We start from the raw sequence: 17188 nt of genomic DNA, 5'->3' as shown, positions 1-17188 counted from the left end.
TAAATTCTTCCTCTGACCTGTCTAATACTAATTAGTGGCAGTAGGGGTTTTATTTTCTTCGATCAAGCACCTACAGACAATACCACAAGGCAGAATTGACACTAGTCCTGCCTCAAAAACAACTGTTGGCTGATGTTTTTAGCTGCTCATGGTGAATGCAGGCATTCATGTGCCAGAGTGTCTGTTCACTACCCTGAGTGTTCTCCTTAGAGGAATGGCAGTATGCAATAATGAGAAAGCTGTTTGCAGTGAAGTCTCGACTCTGCTGTAATGCCTGATGCCAAATGCACTGGGGTCTGTCCGAGTTCCTCATGCTCTTTAATCAGAGCACTGGCATACTATGGGAATTTTCCAAAACTCACAGAATGTGGGTGTGCGTGTCTGTCTGTTCGTCTGGCTGTATTTACAGGAGGGCGAAGATGCTAGTTTTTTTCTTTTGCTTCTCTGGATCTCACTAAAATGCAGTCTTATGGTATCTCTGTTTAATTTATGCGTGATTCATAATTTATGCATTTCTTGTGCTTTCTGAGCGGAGGAAAGGAGGGAAGAAAAAAAAACAAGATAAAATCAAAAGAGAACGAGAGAGAGCGCCAAGTGTGTTCCCAGAGTGATGGGGAAAGGCTATTTTAAGACGGTGGGATTCACGGGCTCTGCACTCATCAAAGTCCCTCTCTCTCCCACAGCGACTGCCCAGTGGAGCAGAATTAAAGGGGCTTTGAGCGCAAGCAACAGCAGCCTGCATTGCATTGGTGACGGCAGACTTAAGTTAGATTCATGCAGAGGATTCAAGATTGATTAAAATAATAATAATGTACTAAAGGGGGATGCTTTGAAGAATGATTAGTGAAAAGTGTATACTGATTACAGGCTGTCAAGCTCAGAAGAGTGCAAAAAAGGGAAGTTTAGATTAAAGCAGTGAGAAAACAACAGTTAAGAAAGCATCTGATCATAGCGATGCAGATATGTTTGCACAAGCTCTGCAATTTAACCCTTAAGCAAGGTATTTATTTAGAGCTTAAAAGCATGTGGCAGTACAATTTTTACCAGCAGTGATCAGATTGTTTAACCAAAGTCATACTAGAAGAATTATGCTGAGTACTAAAAGCATTACAACTGTAGATATGGACTAGTGTCTACTCATTGTTTGAAACTAAGATGTGCAGTATGAATGTACTTTTATTAATATTATTGTCTTTTTATATATGTAATTTATTTTATTCATGTTATAGTATGGAGAGCTCTGCTGTGACGTGAATTTCCCTTTGGGATTAATAAAGTCTAAACAAGCAAGCAAGATGTCATAAACATGTTATTTAGTTATTCTTATTCTTGAATGTTTCAGTATGATAGACTCTTCAAAACACCTGAATTTAACTTTTCAACTGCTCATTTTGGCCTGATTTGTTAAGTCTTCATTTTTATGATTTTATCATAATTTGATAATATTTTGGATTGAAAAAATTGTTCTTCAGTGTTCTGAAATCATTCTAAAATCTGATTTGGTGTTTTAGATTTTATTTTCCAAGTTTTTGCTTCAGAATTTTTGGTTTATTATTTATTCAATCGTTTTTGGAATCAGTCGTGATGCAATATATATCATTGTTACCACAAAACTAGTATTAAGTAGCATAAAATAATAAGAACCTTTATTAATAATTATTATTAATAATAAAACATTATGATTCCTGATTTATTGTGTAATAAAATTATAAATGCATTTAAATTCTCCACTTTTTTTTATGGAGCCTTGGTGAGCATAATACTTCTTTCAGAAACTAAATCAATAAACACTCTGAATATCAGAAAGTAATATAAATATACAATGATTTCTTCCTAAACTTTTATTAAATGTATTCCTAGACAGATAGTTCAGCTTTTTTATTTTAAAGTTCCCAATATGTTTCACACATGCACCCTGACTCAATCACAATGCAGAATAATCATTCTTCAGAATATCTTTATTTACTTTCTTTCAAAACAGTTCATAATGACATGATAAATAATTGATAGAGAATATTAATCTCCGGGTAAACCGTTCCTTCACCCCAAGCTATTGTTATTGTTAATATGAGGCTAGATTATGATGTGAGAGTACAGGCAGGAGCGGGAAATTGGCTGTTGGGCTTTGCATGGTAGGCTATAATGTAATCTGTGAGACCAAGACTAGAGCCAGAATGATGAATGTGCTGCTGTTCTTGCTGCCCAGCTGGAGCACACTTGCACACTGAGTAGTGCTAATGCTCTGTTGTATGGAAAATGGGCCTCTGACACTTGGTCCGCAGGGTACACTTACACTCTGCAGAAGCATTATGGGTAATAATGTGGAGGCGCCTCTATCTTCCTTAACATTTGTGATGTTGGTTCCGCAGAGTCCTCCAATGCATCACTGCTGACCAATGCTGAGAAGATTGCAACCATCACCACCACACACACACCTCAACAACAAGCTGCACCTGAGCCAAGGTAAAACATAATACATGCAACATTAAACGATGATTCTGATGTTATGTAGTTTGTTTTATTTTATTTATGAAGGAAAATCTTAGAAGACCATCACATTAAAAATGTATGAATAGTCAGACATTTAACCCATTATATGGCACTCATTAAATACTCATTGGGAAAGCCATGGAGTGTTATGAATAGTTATAACAAGAGTTTTGAACTTTTATGACAAAAATCTAATCTCACTCGAGAACCAAATATTAAACCTATTAAAATCATAAATATACACTAACCGTCCACTTTATTAGGTACACCTGTCCAACTGCTTGTTAACGCAAATTTCTAATCAGCCAATCACATGCCTGCAACCTAATGCATTTAGACATGTAGACATGATCAAGACGACCTGCTGCAGTTCAATCCGAGAAATTGCTTTAAGTGACTTTGATCATGGTATGGTTGTTGGTTCCAGATGGGCTGGTCTGAGTATTTCATAAACTGCTGATCTACTTGGATTTTCACGTACAACCATCTCTAGGGTTTACAGAGAATGGACTGAAAAAGAGAAAATATCTAGAGAGCGGCAGTTCTGTGGGCACAAATATCTTGTTGATGCCAGAGGTCAGAGGAGAATGGCCAAACTGGTTCGAGTTGATAGAAAGGCAACAGTAACTCAAATAACCACTCGTTACAAATGAGTGTACTTAAATTGTCTCCACAGTCACCAGAACTCAATCCAATAGAGTACTATTGGGATGTGGTGGAACAGGAGATTTACATTATGGATGTGCAGCCAACAAATCTGCAGCAACTGCGTGTTGCTATGTCAGTATGGACCAAAATCTCCAAGGAATATTTCCAGTACCTTGGTGAATCTATGCCACGAAGGATTAAGGCAGTTCTGAAGGCAAAAGGGTTCCAACCCGGTACTAGTAAGGTGTACCTAATAAAGTGGCCAGTGAGTGTATACTAGAAGTTGTATAAAAAGCTATTAGATTTTTTTTTGTGGTGTTGCCAGGGTTAAAGTCTTCCAGCATAGTTAGTCTATTTTGAAAATGCAGTTACAGGATGTTGATCAAAATAGTTGTTCTGTAGAATCACAAGGAAAAGTGAAAACATTTCCCTTTGCTAATGTCTATTGATCCTTGGAACAAATACTTGGCAAGCCTAAGTGCTGCATAAAGAGTAAACAAAGGTGAGGTCGAATGCATACATATATTTTTTTTATGAATTAAAATCTCTTAAATGCCATATTTTAATATTTTATACATTTTGTTTTTACTGTGCTTTTTATCAAATAAATGCAACCTTGCTAATAAACAAATTCCAGTTATGTTACACAGATACATTATGACAGGTGTCTTTACAGTGTACAAATAATTTTTATGGCTTTAATATTTCCCTCTCCAAAATTTTTACTAAAGCTTTGTCATTTCTTTTTTCTCCCACAGAAACAACACCAAACCAAAACAGGAGTCTTTTGAGTTCAAAGCCCCGCAAGCGCCACCTCCTCCAGCTCCAACACAATCTTCAAATCAGGTAGATCTTCAGATGCTGTGCCCTCTGAGAAAGGACATGACGGCAGTTTGATCAACAGTCCAAAAAACAAACAGAGCGTTTGAACCAAACATTGACTCATTTTACACCAGAGGCTCCTTCAATCATCTATGACTGATTCTGAGGTGGCATTTTGGACTTTGAATGTGCTTGTTGTGTCTCTCCATGTCCTCCATCCACTCAAAATACCATCAGAGTCAGATCAATTATTAAAGCTGTTCCTCTGACTCTGCTACTATCAAATACTGTGACTTTTTTTTCTGTTGTGGCTTTGGTTTCCTGTGGCGAAACGGGAGCCTGGATGAAAAGTATTCTATTATAGATTCATCACTGACCTTGGCGTCTGTGTGTGTGTTTGTGTTTTAGGATGCTGAGTTTTACTCTGTGGATCTGGAGAGGGACAATAAAGGCTTTGGTTTCAGCCTTAGAGGGGGTCGAGAATACAACATGGACCTGTATGTGCTGAGACTCGCTGAGGATGGAGCGGCTGTCAGGAATGGGAAGATGAGGGTATGTGGAGCTGTGAATGTGAATATGTGTGATAGGATTTTTTCATACACTGATGATTAGAATCAGCATGTAAATATTGCATTATTTATTTCATTGTTCCAAGTAATGAATTTGCTGAGGTTATTGGATGAAATATAATTTAAGCAAGTAATTTATATTATATTATTTATTATTATGTTATGTTATGTTATGTAGTACTGGGTTGCAGCTGGAAGGGTATTTGCTGTGTAAAACATATGCTGCATAAGTTGGCAGTTCATTCCGCTGTGAATGAATATTATATTATATTATATTATATTATATTATATTATATTATATTATATTATATTATATTATATTATATTATATTATATTATATTATATTATAAAACTTATTATTAAGTTTTAAAGTGATTGGACAGAATACCTATTTTGCAATTAAGTATAATTAATAAATATAGTTTTAAGGAATAAACAGCAAAAATCAGTCCAAGGCACTCGAAAAATGTGGAAAAAAATATTAAATAGCCATTTATTGACATGGCTATTCCTCAAAACTGTGCCTATGCGGTTCGGCAAGCATTTGCCTTAATCAGGGTTTTAAGGAATAGCCATGTCAATAAAGGCGTTTTAATATTTATTTTCACATTTTTCAAGTACCTTGGACTGATTTTTGCTGTTTATTCTGATGTATCCTTTACCCAAAGAGAACCGACAGATTATTTAAGCTACCCCTGAGCACTTTTTGCTTGATTTTGGATTTTTATAGTTTTAATGAATATTTTATGTACATTTTTGTTGTACATATTTATTTAGAATATTATTTTTAATTATTTTAGTATTGTTTAAAGTAGATGAATGAATTGATTGTGAACATTTATTAAAAGGTCTTGATCAATAATATAATATATATTAATAATAAGCAAGTAATATACAAGTATTTATTAATAAGCAAGTCTTATACACATTATATCATATTATAACGGAACACAATGCCTTTGTCAAAAAAAGTTAACTACTGTATGTCCTGACTATTCATGCTTGTACTATGCAGATTATACAGCATTTTATTTGCATTTCTTTTGTTCGCCGTTAAATCCTGTTAGCTTCTGAATAACATCTGTTGTGTGATAGAAAACAAGTCATCTTATACTGTAACCCCCAACAGTCAACTTTATCAAATGAAATGAGTGTAGTTAACTCAAAATTTACTGAAAGTTGATTCTACTTATTTGAAAAGAGTTTTGAACTCAGTGTTGAAGGTAATGAGTTAATTAAATACCTCATTACTTCATCTTAAATGAATTACGTTCACAATACTCAAATAGATTCATTTTTTTAACTTAAATGGTTTGTAGCAATCAGTTTTCTCAAATGGTTTGAGTTGGCTTAACTTACTGGTTTTTACAGTACTCAGTTGGTTTGAGTTCTCTTCATTTATTGGGTTATACTCTGCTCAAATTGCTTCATTTACTCAAATGGATTAAGTTCACAGTACTCATTAGGATTAGTTTTTGAACTTAATTTTTTTGTTGCAATTGGTTTCCTCAAATGGTTTGAGTTACCTTAACTTTTTGGGTTTTACAGTGTAGGATTGTTCTCAATTCACATATTCTAAAGTAATTGAGATATCGTGAGATTATCCCCTTTAGCATTAATGCTAACAACAGAAACGCACAGCCACAATGCTAAGCTCTGCAAGATGGATGAGAGGATAGCAAAACAGCGAGTCTATGAAGCGCAGCGAGTTGTCAGCCCAAGTGGAAACGGTATTCCCTCAGCAGCAAAGCTCTGACAGATATCCAGAGGCAGGGAGGAAAAATAGAACAAAGGAAACTCTACCTTCCTCTTCATCCACAGCTTTCTCATTGCATGACGCTGTTTACTGGATGTCGCCGCTAAATATAGGATCCATCGCCTTATTTGTATTCTCTCCGCATCCCTGTAGGTTGGAGATGAGATCCTGGAGATCAATGGAGAGAGCACCAAGGGCATGAAGCACGCCCGCGCCATTGAACTGATCAAAAACGGTGGCCGAAAAGTCCACCTGGTCCTAAGGAGGGGGGACGGCTCGGTGCCAGAATATGGTGGGTCAATCTACGAGAACATCCCCTTCTCCCCTGTCTTCACCCCTTGAGGAGTTTTCGGCACCACCACCACCACCACCTCTTCTTTTCCGAGCACTGGCCCTCTTCTTTGACCTCTTCCTGGGTGACGGGGCTTCCACTCGCTGCTGTTGTTCCCCCCCGCCTTGCCTCTGTGCACTGCCTAGGGGACTATGGGATATGTGGCTTTTGGGTGGTGGTTGTGGCACTTGCTTTTCATAATACTTTCACGAGATTTGAGGAAAAAAAAAAGCAGAAATATTAACGTTTCTAAAACTGGATATACGTTTATTGTTTTTTCAGAGGAAAAAAAATTAAATAAAAGATATGATAAACTCTGTCATGCCCCCTTTGGTGAGGTGGCATGACCGCATCGGTGAGTTGTAACATATTTATGATATTTATTGAAGGTGAATGTAAGCTACTGAGAAGAGTCTTTTAAGGAGACTCAATGACGACTACAAATGCATTCTGGTATCATTAGCCGTTTCGGAAAACTCACGATACTGTATTCAGTCACAGATCTTTCTCTTTTTATTTGCACGTTGTAAATGTCAACTGCTTTTTTTGCAAACTTTACAGATGCTCCTTAAACTCCACATTTCCATCATCAATTATTTTTGCATCGGGATATCTAACAGATTGTTATAGAACGTTACATCATTTCATTTACAGCCAGAAAGCAACTCACTTATTGAGCATAATGTCAGTGCCGCATGGTGTCAGTGAATATCTAAGTGTGTTTTTGTTTTATTTTTTGTCAGTTTCCATAATATTTATGGAACGATTCATGTACTAATTTGCCACAGTTCATTTTTTATGCGTTTCGTTCTTTTGTTTTTATTTTAAAGATGCTCATTCATGTATTTTGTCGAGTTCAGAATGTGATATAATGTGTCCTTTCCTGCACCAACATAATATCTCTGTGAGGTTGTATATTTTTATACCATTTTGTACTTGTTTTTTTTTTCTCTCATTTTTTCGTTCTCTTCCATGTCTCACCTCTTTGTTTGCAATGTAAAATGCTTCATATGGTGTGTGTGTTTGTGCACAGAAGCTTGTTACAGCATCCACATCCCACTGTCTTTGGGTTGATTCGCTGCTGAGTGAGGATGTATGTGTGGTGTATGTGTGTGTGTGCGCGTGTGGTTGCGGCTCTCTCTGTTACTGTTGATTTTTCACTCAAGGGTGGGGGCGTTTTATGGACAATCTCTATCTTTGACTAATTGATAAAATAAACACTGTTTCCATTGCAAAAGAGCATAATTCTCTCACGACTGTTGTTTCAGGGATCTAAATACTCTGCTTCTCTCTCTTCTTTTTTTTTATCTTTACTTTTCTGTTGATCTGGGCTCTTCCTTCCACCCCTAGCGATGGTTGCTCCCCAAGCTGCTGCTTGTATGAGATCTGAAAAGACAGGAGAGCCTGCTTTCTACCAAAATCAGACCACGGTTTGTAGATCCCGTGTTCCGTCTCATCACATCTCTGGCAGTTTTCTGTGCTGTGGCTTCCACTGTACTGTCCCCTTGCAAGTTCATTTACACAGAATGCATTGCCAGTGCTGTGGCCATTCCTGACATTGTGACCTGAATGAGTGGGTTCATTCTTGCATTTAAAGTTTGCCGACATCCCCACGGATGAAACGAAAACCTCATCAGTGAATGCTTTTTTATTTTATTATTATTATTATTATTATTATTATTATTATTAGTGGGTGTTGTTTATTTTCTTGTCATGCGTTCCTTTTTCTTTTGTCGACGTTTGCCACCAACCAAAGCCATTAATTTGGTACAGGTAAAATTTCATTGAGTCTTTGGATTTTTGTCAATATTTGGCATGTTAGCTTTCTGACACACACACACACACACACACACACACACACACACATACACACACACACTCACACACTCACAAGTGCTTCTACACGTAGGGTCTTAATTCTTCAGGAAAGAATCGTTTGGAAACAGAAAGGTTTGCCTGCAAGTTTTGATTCAGGTTTGTTACATCCATTTTTCTAATCATACAGACATGCCTATCACAAACCAGTCCATTATGTTCGTATTTAGAAATTAATTTTAACAGCATTTTAAAAGCATCAAATGCATGAATTTGTATCAGATGAGTTTCATCATCATTTGCATTTGCACCAAAACTATTCTCAATTATTGCAGAATCACTAAGTATTGTTAACATGCACAGTTACAGGGTTTTTTGTGTGTTGTCAAACTCCATTCGTGTCTGTCCAAATACACATGGCAATGCATAATTCAAATTTCAGGTGTGACCACTGTCTTCAGAAGCATTAACATGTATATGCTGAGCAATACTCATGTACATGCTGAAAAATGCAGGCTACAGTTGCATTAGCTAGGTATGATAAGGCTGGATTCCACTACACGACAACACTAGACATCATACACTTGCCAAACTTGAAAGCAGTTACAAAAAAAAAAAGATCATAAACTAAATGCCAGTTTGTCACACCACCAGACTTTTACATTGTTCAAAACCTGGCAAACTTATGTAGAAGCACTGTTCTTGTTGCTGGGAGATGGATAACAGATGAAAGCAATGTGTTCTAAAATCGGCTCAAAATATCAAACATGTTATGACTGAATGGAATCATAATCTGCAGAAAGAAATCTTCTGTGGCCGTCATGCACTACACAGTTTTCTTTGAAATCTGTAAAATCCTGCTAAACCAGATCTGCAGATTGATTTTGACTCCAGTGAGTGATTATAGTCCCTCAAGCTCAATTGTATTTGATACCCCTTTGCTTACCTCTACAGTACCTAATCCTACCCCTTGCCCCTTGAAAAGAGTTGCATAAGGTAGTGGTGAAAATACTCCCTTAAGAAACAGGACTCCACTACTAAACCATTTTACATTACCATTTGTTGTATACACACAAAACTATTAGCACTGTTCGTTTACAATGTGTGTACGTATTTATGGTCGTAACCACAAGAAAATACCAGAGTAATGGATATTTTTACTCTATATTATATAATTGACATCTAACAAACAGCCATAGCCATGCAACTTTAAAACTAGGCTCAACCTCGTATAAGGTCAAATGGAAAAGTTCAGTAGATGGTCACCTTTAACACAGTCACCTTAAATGTGCACTGATGTACCTAAAAGTTGGGCCACATAGGAAGGGTCTGTGTGTGGACATTGATGACATTGTAGGACCCTCCTGATGATGACAATTGGACAAATTGTACATGTGGATGCCACATGGACAAAGTGTACTTTGTGTTTCAAACTGCAAACAAGTGCATTAATCTGAGTTGTGAAGTGTAGGGGTGTCCAATCTCAGTCCTGGAGGGCCGTTGTTCTGGAGAGTTTAGCTCCAACCCTAATCAGACACAGCTGAACCAGCTATTCAAGCTCTTACTAGATATACTAGGAACTTCCAGGCACGTGTGTTGAAGCAAGTTGGAGCTAAACTCAGCAGGACACCGGCCCTCCAGGACTGAGTTTGGACACTCCCGGTGTAGTGGATTCAAGTCCAACTTTTATTGTGCATGTTAACATACTTAATGGGGACTGCAGCCTAGTCATGGTAATGACCTAACCAACAACAACTCTTCATGGAAAATAATACTGACAGAAACATTCACAATCCATTGGATGATACGTGTTCAGGCAGTATGTGATAACCTATAATTACTCATATTTTACAGACGGCATCAACGACGGCAACGGCCTCGGCGCCGGTGCACAAACTGTTTCGGAAGTGAACTCAGCTCCTCCCGAAAGTCGGCCCCACCCACCATCGGAGTCCAGCTATCCACCAGACCTTCACAAATCATCCCGAAATGACAACAAAAGGACACGGGAGTCAGGCCAACGGGAGCATGGTCACCGGTCAAACCACCGCCACAACAACCACAGACACCGCTCCCCTGAAAAGAAGAGCAGGAGCAAAGGGCACGGTAAGGACAGTGGAACTTCAAAGTCTCACAGGAAGAAGGGGGACAAGAAGAGATCTAGTACGGATGACTCACATCATCACCACCACCACCACCACAGCAACAGCCGCCATCACCACCAGAGGCACCGCTCCCCAGAGAGGCGCAGAGCTCGAAGTGCCGGGGACACCTTAGACAGCAGACACACCCAGAGAAACGGACGCTCACCAGACAGACGGCACCATCGCCACTCTTCCCCTCGCAGACACAGCTCACCTCATCGCTCACCTCACCGATCTGGTTATCGCCGAAGCTCTCCTTATCGCAACAGATCCCCCTATCGCTCCCCTCAACGCTCCAGATACCAGTCTCCCTCAAGACGTCCCACGGATAAAGAGTTCGACAGGGGGATGGATGTGACCCTAAAGGAGCCTCCTCCTCCGAAGCCTCCATCCCGCTCTGAGAGCATTCCACTTTTAGACCGGCTTAGTCTGGAAGACACTGTAATGAGAGAGCCACCCAGCTACCGTCGTGACCTTTCCCCTATGGAGCGTGCCTATCGAGAGTCGACCCTTCTCCGAGGGGCTTCTCGTGATGGCACCTTTCCCCGTGTTCGGACACCTGACTCAGATTCAGCTTTCCGGAATTACAACTCATTACTGAGGGGCCGCTCTCCAGTGAGAGGTGGGGACAGACACGATGCGTATCGCAGAGATGAGTCTCCGGTTGCAAGCTCATACCGAACAAGGAGTCTAGGTCGAGACCTGTCTCCCATTCGAGGGTTCCGTGATGAGGAAGAAGAGGAGGTTGAGTCTCAGCTGAGTGGGTATTATAGCCCGCTCCGATCCAATTACAGCAGAGCCAACAACAACGTACCTGAGCCAAGGAGGAATGCCTACAGAGAAAGCCCCAAAGATCTCAGCATCTGATCAGTTCGGCTAGAAGGACCACACACCCAGAGCCCAATATCCACTCGAGCCTTCATCCAAGGACTGCGCAGACCCTGGATACTAAATTATTGATTTGAAATCTGGTGTTTTTTCATGGTTGAGCATCTTTACAACTCTCAACAGCAGAAGAATGATTTTGTCTCTTTCCATTGAAGTGTCATTATTGCTTTCTTTTATGACCCTTTTTATAAATCTGCTAGCAGTTCTACAGAGTTTGACAACTATGTATAAAGGAAACGATTATGTGCCTAACAGTACCATTCTTGGTGTATTTTTTTGCTTTTTCAATCATTTTGTTTGACAAAGGACAGCCTTTTGGACTACTATCTGATTCGGAAACCTTTAGTTACAGAGAGCCCTCTCATGCACCGAGCAGCTCAGCCAACGTGGTGCTCAGACATATACTGTGCATGTCTTTACACTTTCAATGTCCTTTCTCTTCTTTATTTTCTTTCTCTTCCCCAGTGCCACTGTTTTTTAGACATTTGACCAGAGTATAGCACAAGCCTGCATTTGTTTGTATATTTTTGACAGTTTGCAGTATGTGTACATTCAGAGGTGATCATTTTAAAAGAATGAAGGGATAATGAAATAAAACTATGATGATAACGTTCAAAAAATAAAAACAGTATATATACACACATCTTGACGGTCTTTCTTTTAATTCTCCAGCTCAAAACGAGGAAACTGGCTAGTTAGCCGGTCGAGCCGAGTACAACTTGGCCTGTGAAATGTATTCAAGATGGATGCGTGTGGGAGGCAGAGACTGTGTTTAACTGCATTGGGTTCTTCTCTAACACTTTGCCAACATGTCTGGAAAATAAAGAGGAGGAGAGAACAAAGACTTCTTTATCTTCTTGGCAGTTCAGAAGGTGAAGGAAAAGAGATTCAATACGCTACCCACAGAGTCGACAGCTTTTTAAAAATCCAGTGAGAACTCCTTCTCTCGGGTTATCAGATGAATGCGAGACTGAGCCTTCCTCTCTAGCTTAAAGAGAATGATGTGAATGCATAAAAAGAGAAGTGCATCAGGTGTACTTTGTTCTCTGCATCTCTAGTAGCGACCTGGTGCTTAGGGATCAGATGGAATTAGTAGCCTATGTCCATACTTGAGCAGCATACAGTAACTTAACCAAATGATAATAAATAAACATTACTGACCTAGAAAAGGGTTTTGAAAATGTGTTTAAACTTTTAGTGCTGTTTAAACGGTGGCGCAGTTGTTAGCGCTGTCGCTTAACAGCAAGAAGGTCGCTGGTTCGAGCCTCGGCTGGATCAGTTGGCATTTCTGTGTGGAGTTTGCATGCTCTCTCCGTGTTCGTGTGGGTTTCCTCTGGGTGCTCCTGTTTACCCACAATCCAAAGACATGCACTATAGGTGAAATGGGTATCCTAAATTGTCCGTAGTGTATGTGTGGGAATAAGAGTATATGGGTGTTTCCCAGTGATGGGTTGCAGCTGGAAGGGCATCCGCTGTGTAAAACATATGCTGGATACGTTGGCAGTTCATTCCACTGTGGCGACTCCTAATTAATAAAGGGACTAAGCCGAAAAAAGAAAATGAATGAACTAAATGAAGGGCAGTGGTGGACCGTATTTTTACTTAACTACTGTAATAAAATTTTATTTGTATCTGTACTTTCATTTCAGGAAACTTTACTACATTCCAAAAACAAAATACTTTTTATATGATTACATTTCATAAATGTAGCGAAGTAAACACTTATTTAGAACTCATTGCCATTCTTAAAGATCAGTGCATAATGAGCTCATCCCTTCTGTTTTGTTCAGATTCACCCATTTTTACTGGAATTTTACGCTAACCAGATTTACATGAGAGCCATGAAACAAAGCCGTTTGAGTCTCAGGATATGCCATTTCCATGTACTGAACATATTATCTTATTCAGCTATGCCTAGGTATGTCCATATTTTCACTATATGGCACCTTTTTAACGATTCCCTGATTTAAATGAAACGTGCTCATATAACTGTCAATCGTTTGTGAATAAATCTACCACAGTAAACGGGGGAGCTATTTAAGCCCACTGTGCAGGCCCGTAGCCAGAAGCGGTTCAGGTGGTTCGAAAAACACATCTCTCACTGATAAAGGTCCAGAATTTTCCCATACATGAGCTCGTTTGTCCTTTGACTGCTATGCCATCATAAATTGAGAAAATCGAAAAAGGCTTTAAGACCAAGCGGAATCCTCTGTTGGCTGTCGTGACTTCAGCTAATCCATTTTGGCCAGTGCAAACAAATATTTTTCAACAACTTCCAACATCCAGCTGTGCAAGAAAACATACAATCTGACATATGAGAAGTCATCTTTCACTACTGATCTACTGTATTGTTAAATAGAGAAAACGTTTTTCAAGCAACTTTTTATTGGACCTCTTTCTTGAATCATAAAAATTAATTACCAGCAAAAAGGTGTGAATCACCAAAAGTGGCCCATATTAAAATTTATTTGAATACTAATTAGGCTGTTGTTGTTATCCATCAATATTATTATTGTTATGTTTTTTTATTATTATTATTTATTCAAATGGCCAAATTCTGACTGAGGACAGTTGAATGTGCTGGCTAGTTTGTTATTTGTCTGACAATAGAACACAGTTTTTAATTTAGGACTTGAACAGATTCCTATTTGTTCTAATGATATATGATGTAATAAATTTGTATTTTGGATTTCTTTAACTTTATTTTTTAGGAAATATCATCAAAAAGTGTGTTTATCAAGACCATCCGATAAGCTAATCCAGCTAATAATAGTGCTCAAAATGTCAGTAAAATGCAGTATTAAAACATCATAATTAAATGAGGCGAATAACTGCAAAAACAGTCCACTTTTTGAGAAAAAAAAAGAAGCACCCCTTTTACCAGGCTGGCTACGGGCCTAGTATGAAATAATTGATGTCCATTTGCATATTGCATGTATAGGCCTACTATACATAAACCTAGTAGCGTACTCTTCTTAACGTCAACACATTATGACGTCTAAATGATGTCTGTTTTATATTATATGTAAATCTACATTCGCCAGCACACATTTACACATATTTAGCTTTTATTCCATTTATCATATACTAGGTTATATTTGTGGTTATTTTCATTTGTTCGAACAAATAAATTATCATTCTTTATCATTACTATGGTTAAGTGTATGGTAAGTTTGAAAAGGAGGACCCACCACTGCCCAGGGTAATCAATAAGAAGTCTACAGCTACTTATTATTATTTACATAACTATTATTATTATTATTTGATAATAATCTTCACATATGTATTTATTTTAAGATATAAAACACATGACTCTGCAGACGATATACTATATGTCTAATTTCGGGCACAAGAGGAAAAAAAGGTTGATTCATTCTTGGAATAAATCAGTTGAGCTACCTGGTGTGAATGGTTGTTATTTTGACCTCATTTCAGTCCCACTGCTGCCTCCAAGAATAGAAGGCCTACATTTTGGAGAATTAAAAAAAATAAATGGAGTGACGTCACCTGTACACTGTTGCTCTCCAGACGTGCAAAGTATGCAGACTTCTCAACATCCAGATCGATCTATCTATGGTTATATCTAATGTTCTATCTATTCGTTTATGTATCATTCTGTTGTTCTATCGTTCAATCTATCGCTCTCTCTCTCTCCCTCTCTATCAGTGGTTGTGCTCGTCTCTTCTGTTTATTCAGGTCTGAATTTGTATTCTGTTGTACTCCGGGGGAGGGTTGGACGTTTCTGGGTTGCCATAGTTACCTCAAGGTCATTTTAGCAGAGTTTCATAGGCGTTTGTTTCCAGAGAGCAAGGTGCAAAACCCATAAAAAGAAAATAAGAATAATGAATCAAGGAAAATTGATTGCATTTTAAAAGTTTAATTTTCCTCGTTGTCGTAGATGTTGACAGAAAATGAGTTTGCAGTTGACTGTGGCAGTCAGTGAACATTTTTATTTTGTTCATTGTGAAGTAACATATTGCAGTTTTCTATAGACTATATTCAATTAGATTTAGTTATTGCTTATTTTGCTTACTTCATTGAACCCCTTTGTTGTTTAACATACTCTTTTGCAGATGATATGGTACAGTAATATTAGAAAAGAATTTCTGCAATGCTCAATACAATGTAACTTTAATGTATTAGAGGGCTTTACTTGTTTCTCATTACGCTCAAGTTCATTTGATCTAAATAAAATAAGCAAATCATAGGCTATATTATAAAATGTAGAAAACACTGATACATGGAAATATTTTATAAAATAGATTTGAAATATTTTAAATAACACACTATGATACATTTACAAATGTCATTTATTCTTGTAATAGCAAGGATTAACAGCCATTACCTAAGCCTTTTATCCTTCAAATATTCTGAGTTGGTGCTCAAGAAACATTTATAAAATACATGATATATACATTATAATATATAACATAATATATTACTGTCATCATCAATTTTGACAGTTATAACTGCAGTTTATTGTGAAAAATGTGTTCTATTTCACTGCACAGAAAAATCCATTGAAAACTAAAGAGCTCACAGCAACTAAAATATACACTGATTGAAATATGATCAGTAAACAGTATTTCATTAATTGTCCACTGTAAAGTGATTAGCAAAACTTCTTCTAACAGTTTTTAATTAGCCTGTTTTCATACATTAACTTATATGAAACAACTAAAATGCATGTTTAAAGTTCACTGCTTAAAATATACATCCACAAAACAGCCACATGTTGGAATAAAGGGCAAAGATATTCCTATATTTGACCACTACTGTACGTAGAATAACAATATTTTGACCATTGACAATTGATCAAATGAATACATGAAGAGTTCAGATGCAAAAACCTTTAAGTGCCATCTAAATTTTTCTTCAAAAATTGGCATTTTTTACTCAAGCTCCTATGTCTTGATTCAGAAATGTCACATTTATGGCAAATAAGAGGTTATTTTCATGGCTTTTAGCATGGAATAACTGAACATAAATAAAAGAGGTTAAGAAAAATGCTCATTCTAGAGAAAAATTCCTGATAGCACTTAGAGGTTTTTGCGTCTGAACTCTTCACATGCTGTAAGTATTTCTTTCAAAATATAAAAATAAATAAAATCTCATCTATCTTATATGTCTTATGAGTCTCATATTGTATAAATATATATATATATATATATATATATATATATATATATATATATATATATATATATATATATATATATATATATATATATATATATATAGTTGAATGAAGTCAGAATTATTAGCCCCCCTGTTTATTTTTTCCACAGTTTCTGTTTAGCGGAGAGATTTCTTCAACACATTTCTAAACATAATAGTTTTAATAACTCATCTCTAATAACTGATTTCTTTTATCTTTGCCATGATGACAGTAAATAACATTTGACTAGATATTTTTCAAGACACTTCTATACAGCTTAAAGGTACATTTAAAGGCTTAACTAGGTTAATCAGGTTAACTAGGCATGGTAGGGTCGTTAGGCAAGTTATTGTATAATGATGGTTTGTTCTGTAGACTATCGGAAAAAAAAAAAAGCTTAAAGGGGCTAATAATTTTGACCATAAAATGTTATTTTAAAAAATTAAAAACCAGCCGAAATAAAACAAATAAGATAAAATAAAATAAATAAATAAAATTTCTCCAGAGAAAAAAATATTATCAGACATATACTGTGAAAATGTCCTTGCTCTGTTAAACATCATTTG

The 17188-nt window shown here is 37.2% G+C and overlaps 1 protein-coding gene across 1 annotated transcript in view; it reads left to right on the top strand.

Annotated features, from left to right (window-relative positions):
• Nucleotides 1-12107, top strand: part of magi1b (membrane associated guanylate kinase, WW and PDZ domain containing 1b) — a 205008-nt gene extending 192901 nt beyond the window's left edge. Inside the window, 5 exon segments of the mRNA XM_056467689.1 lie at nucleotides 2370-2463; nucleotides 3897-3984; nucleotides 4369-4512; nucleotides 6440-6578; nucleotides 10287-12107. Of these exon segments, the coding sequence (XP_056323664.1) occupies nucleotides 2370-2463; nucleotides 3897-3984; nucleotides 4369-4512; nucleotides 6440-6578; nucleotides 10287-11443 (1622 nt within the window). The 3' untranslated portion in view covers nucleotides 11444-12107.
• Nucleotides 12108-17188: the final 5081 nt, after the last annotated feature.

Source organism: Danio aesculapii, chromosome 11 (assembly GCF_903798145.1).
Source record: "Danio aesculapii chromosome 11, fDanAes4.1, whole genome shotgun sequence".
NCBI lineage: Eukaryota > Metazoa > Chordata > Actinopteri > Cypriniformes > Danionidae > Danio > Danio aesculapii.
Note: the sequence above shows the minus strand (reverse complement) of the source record. Positions and strands in the feature narration are given on the sequence as shown.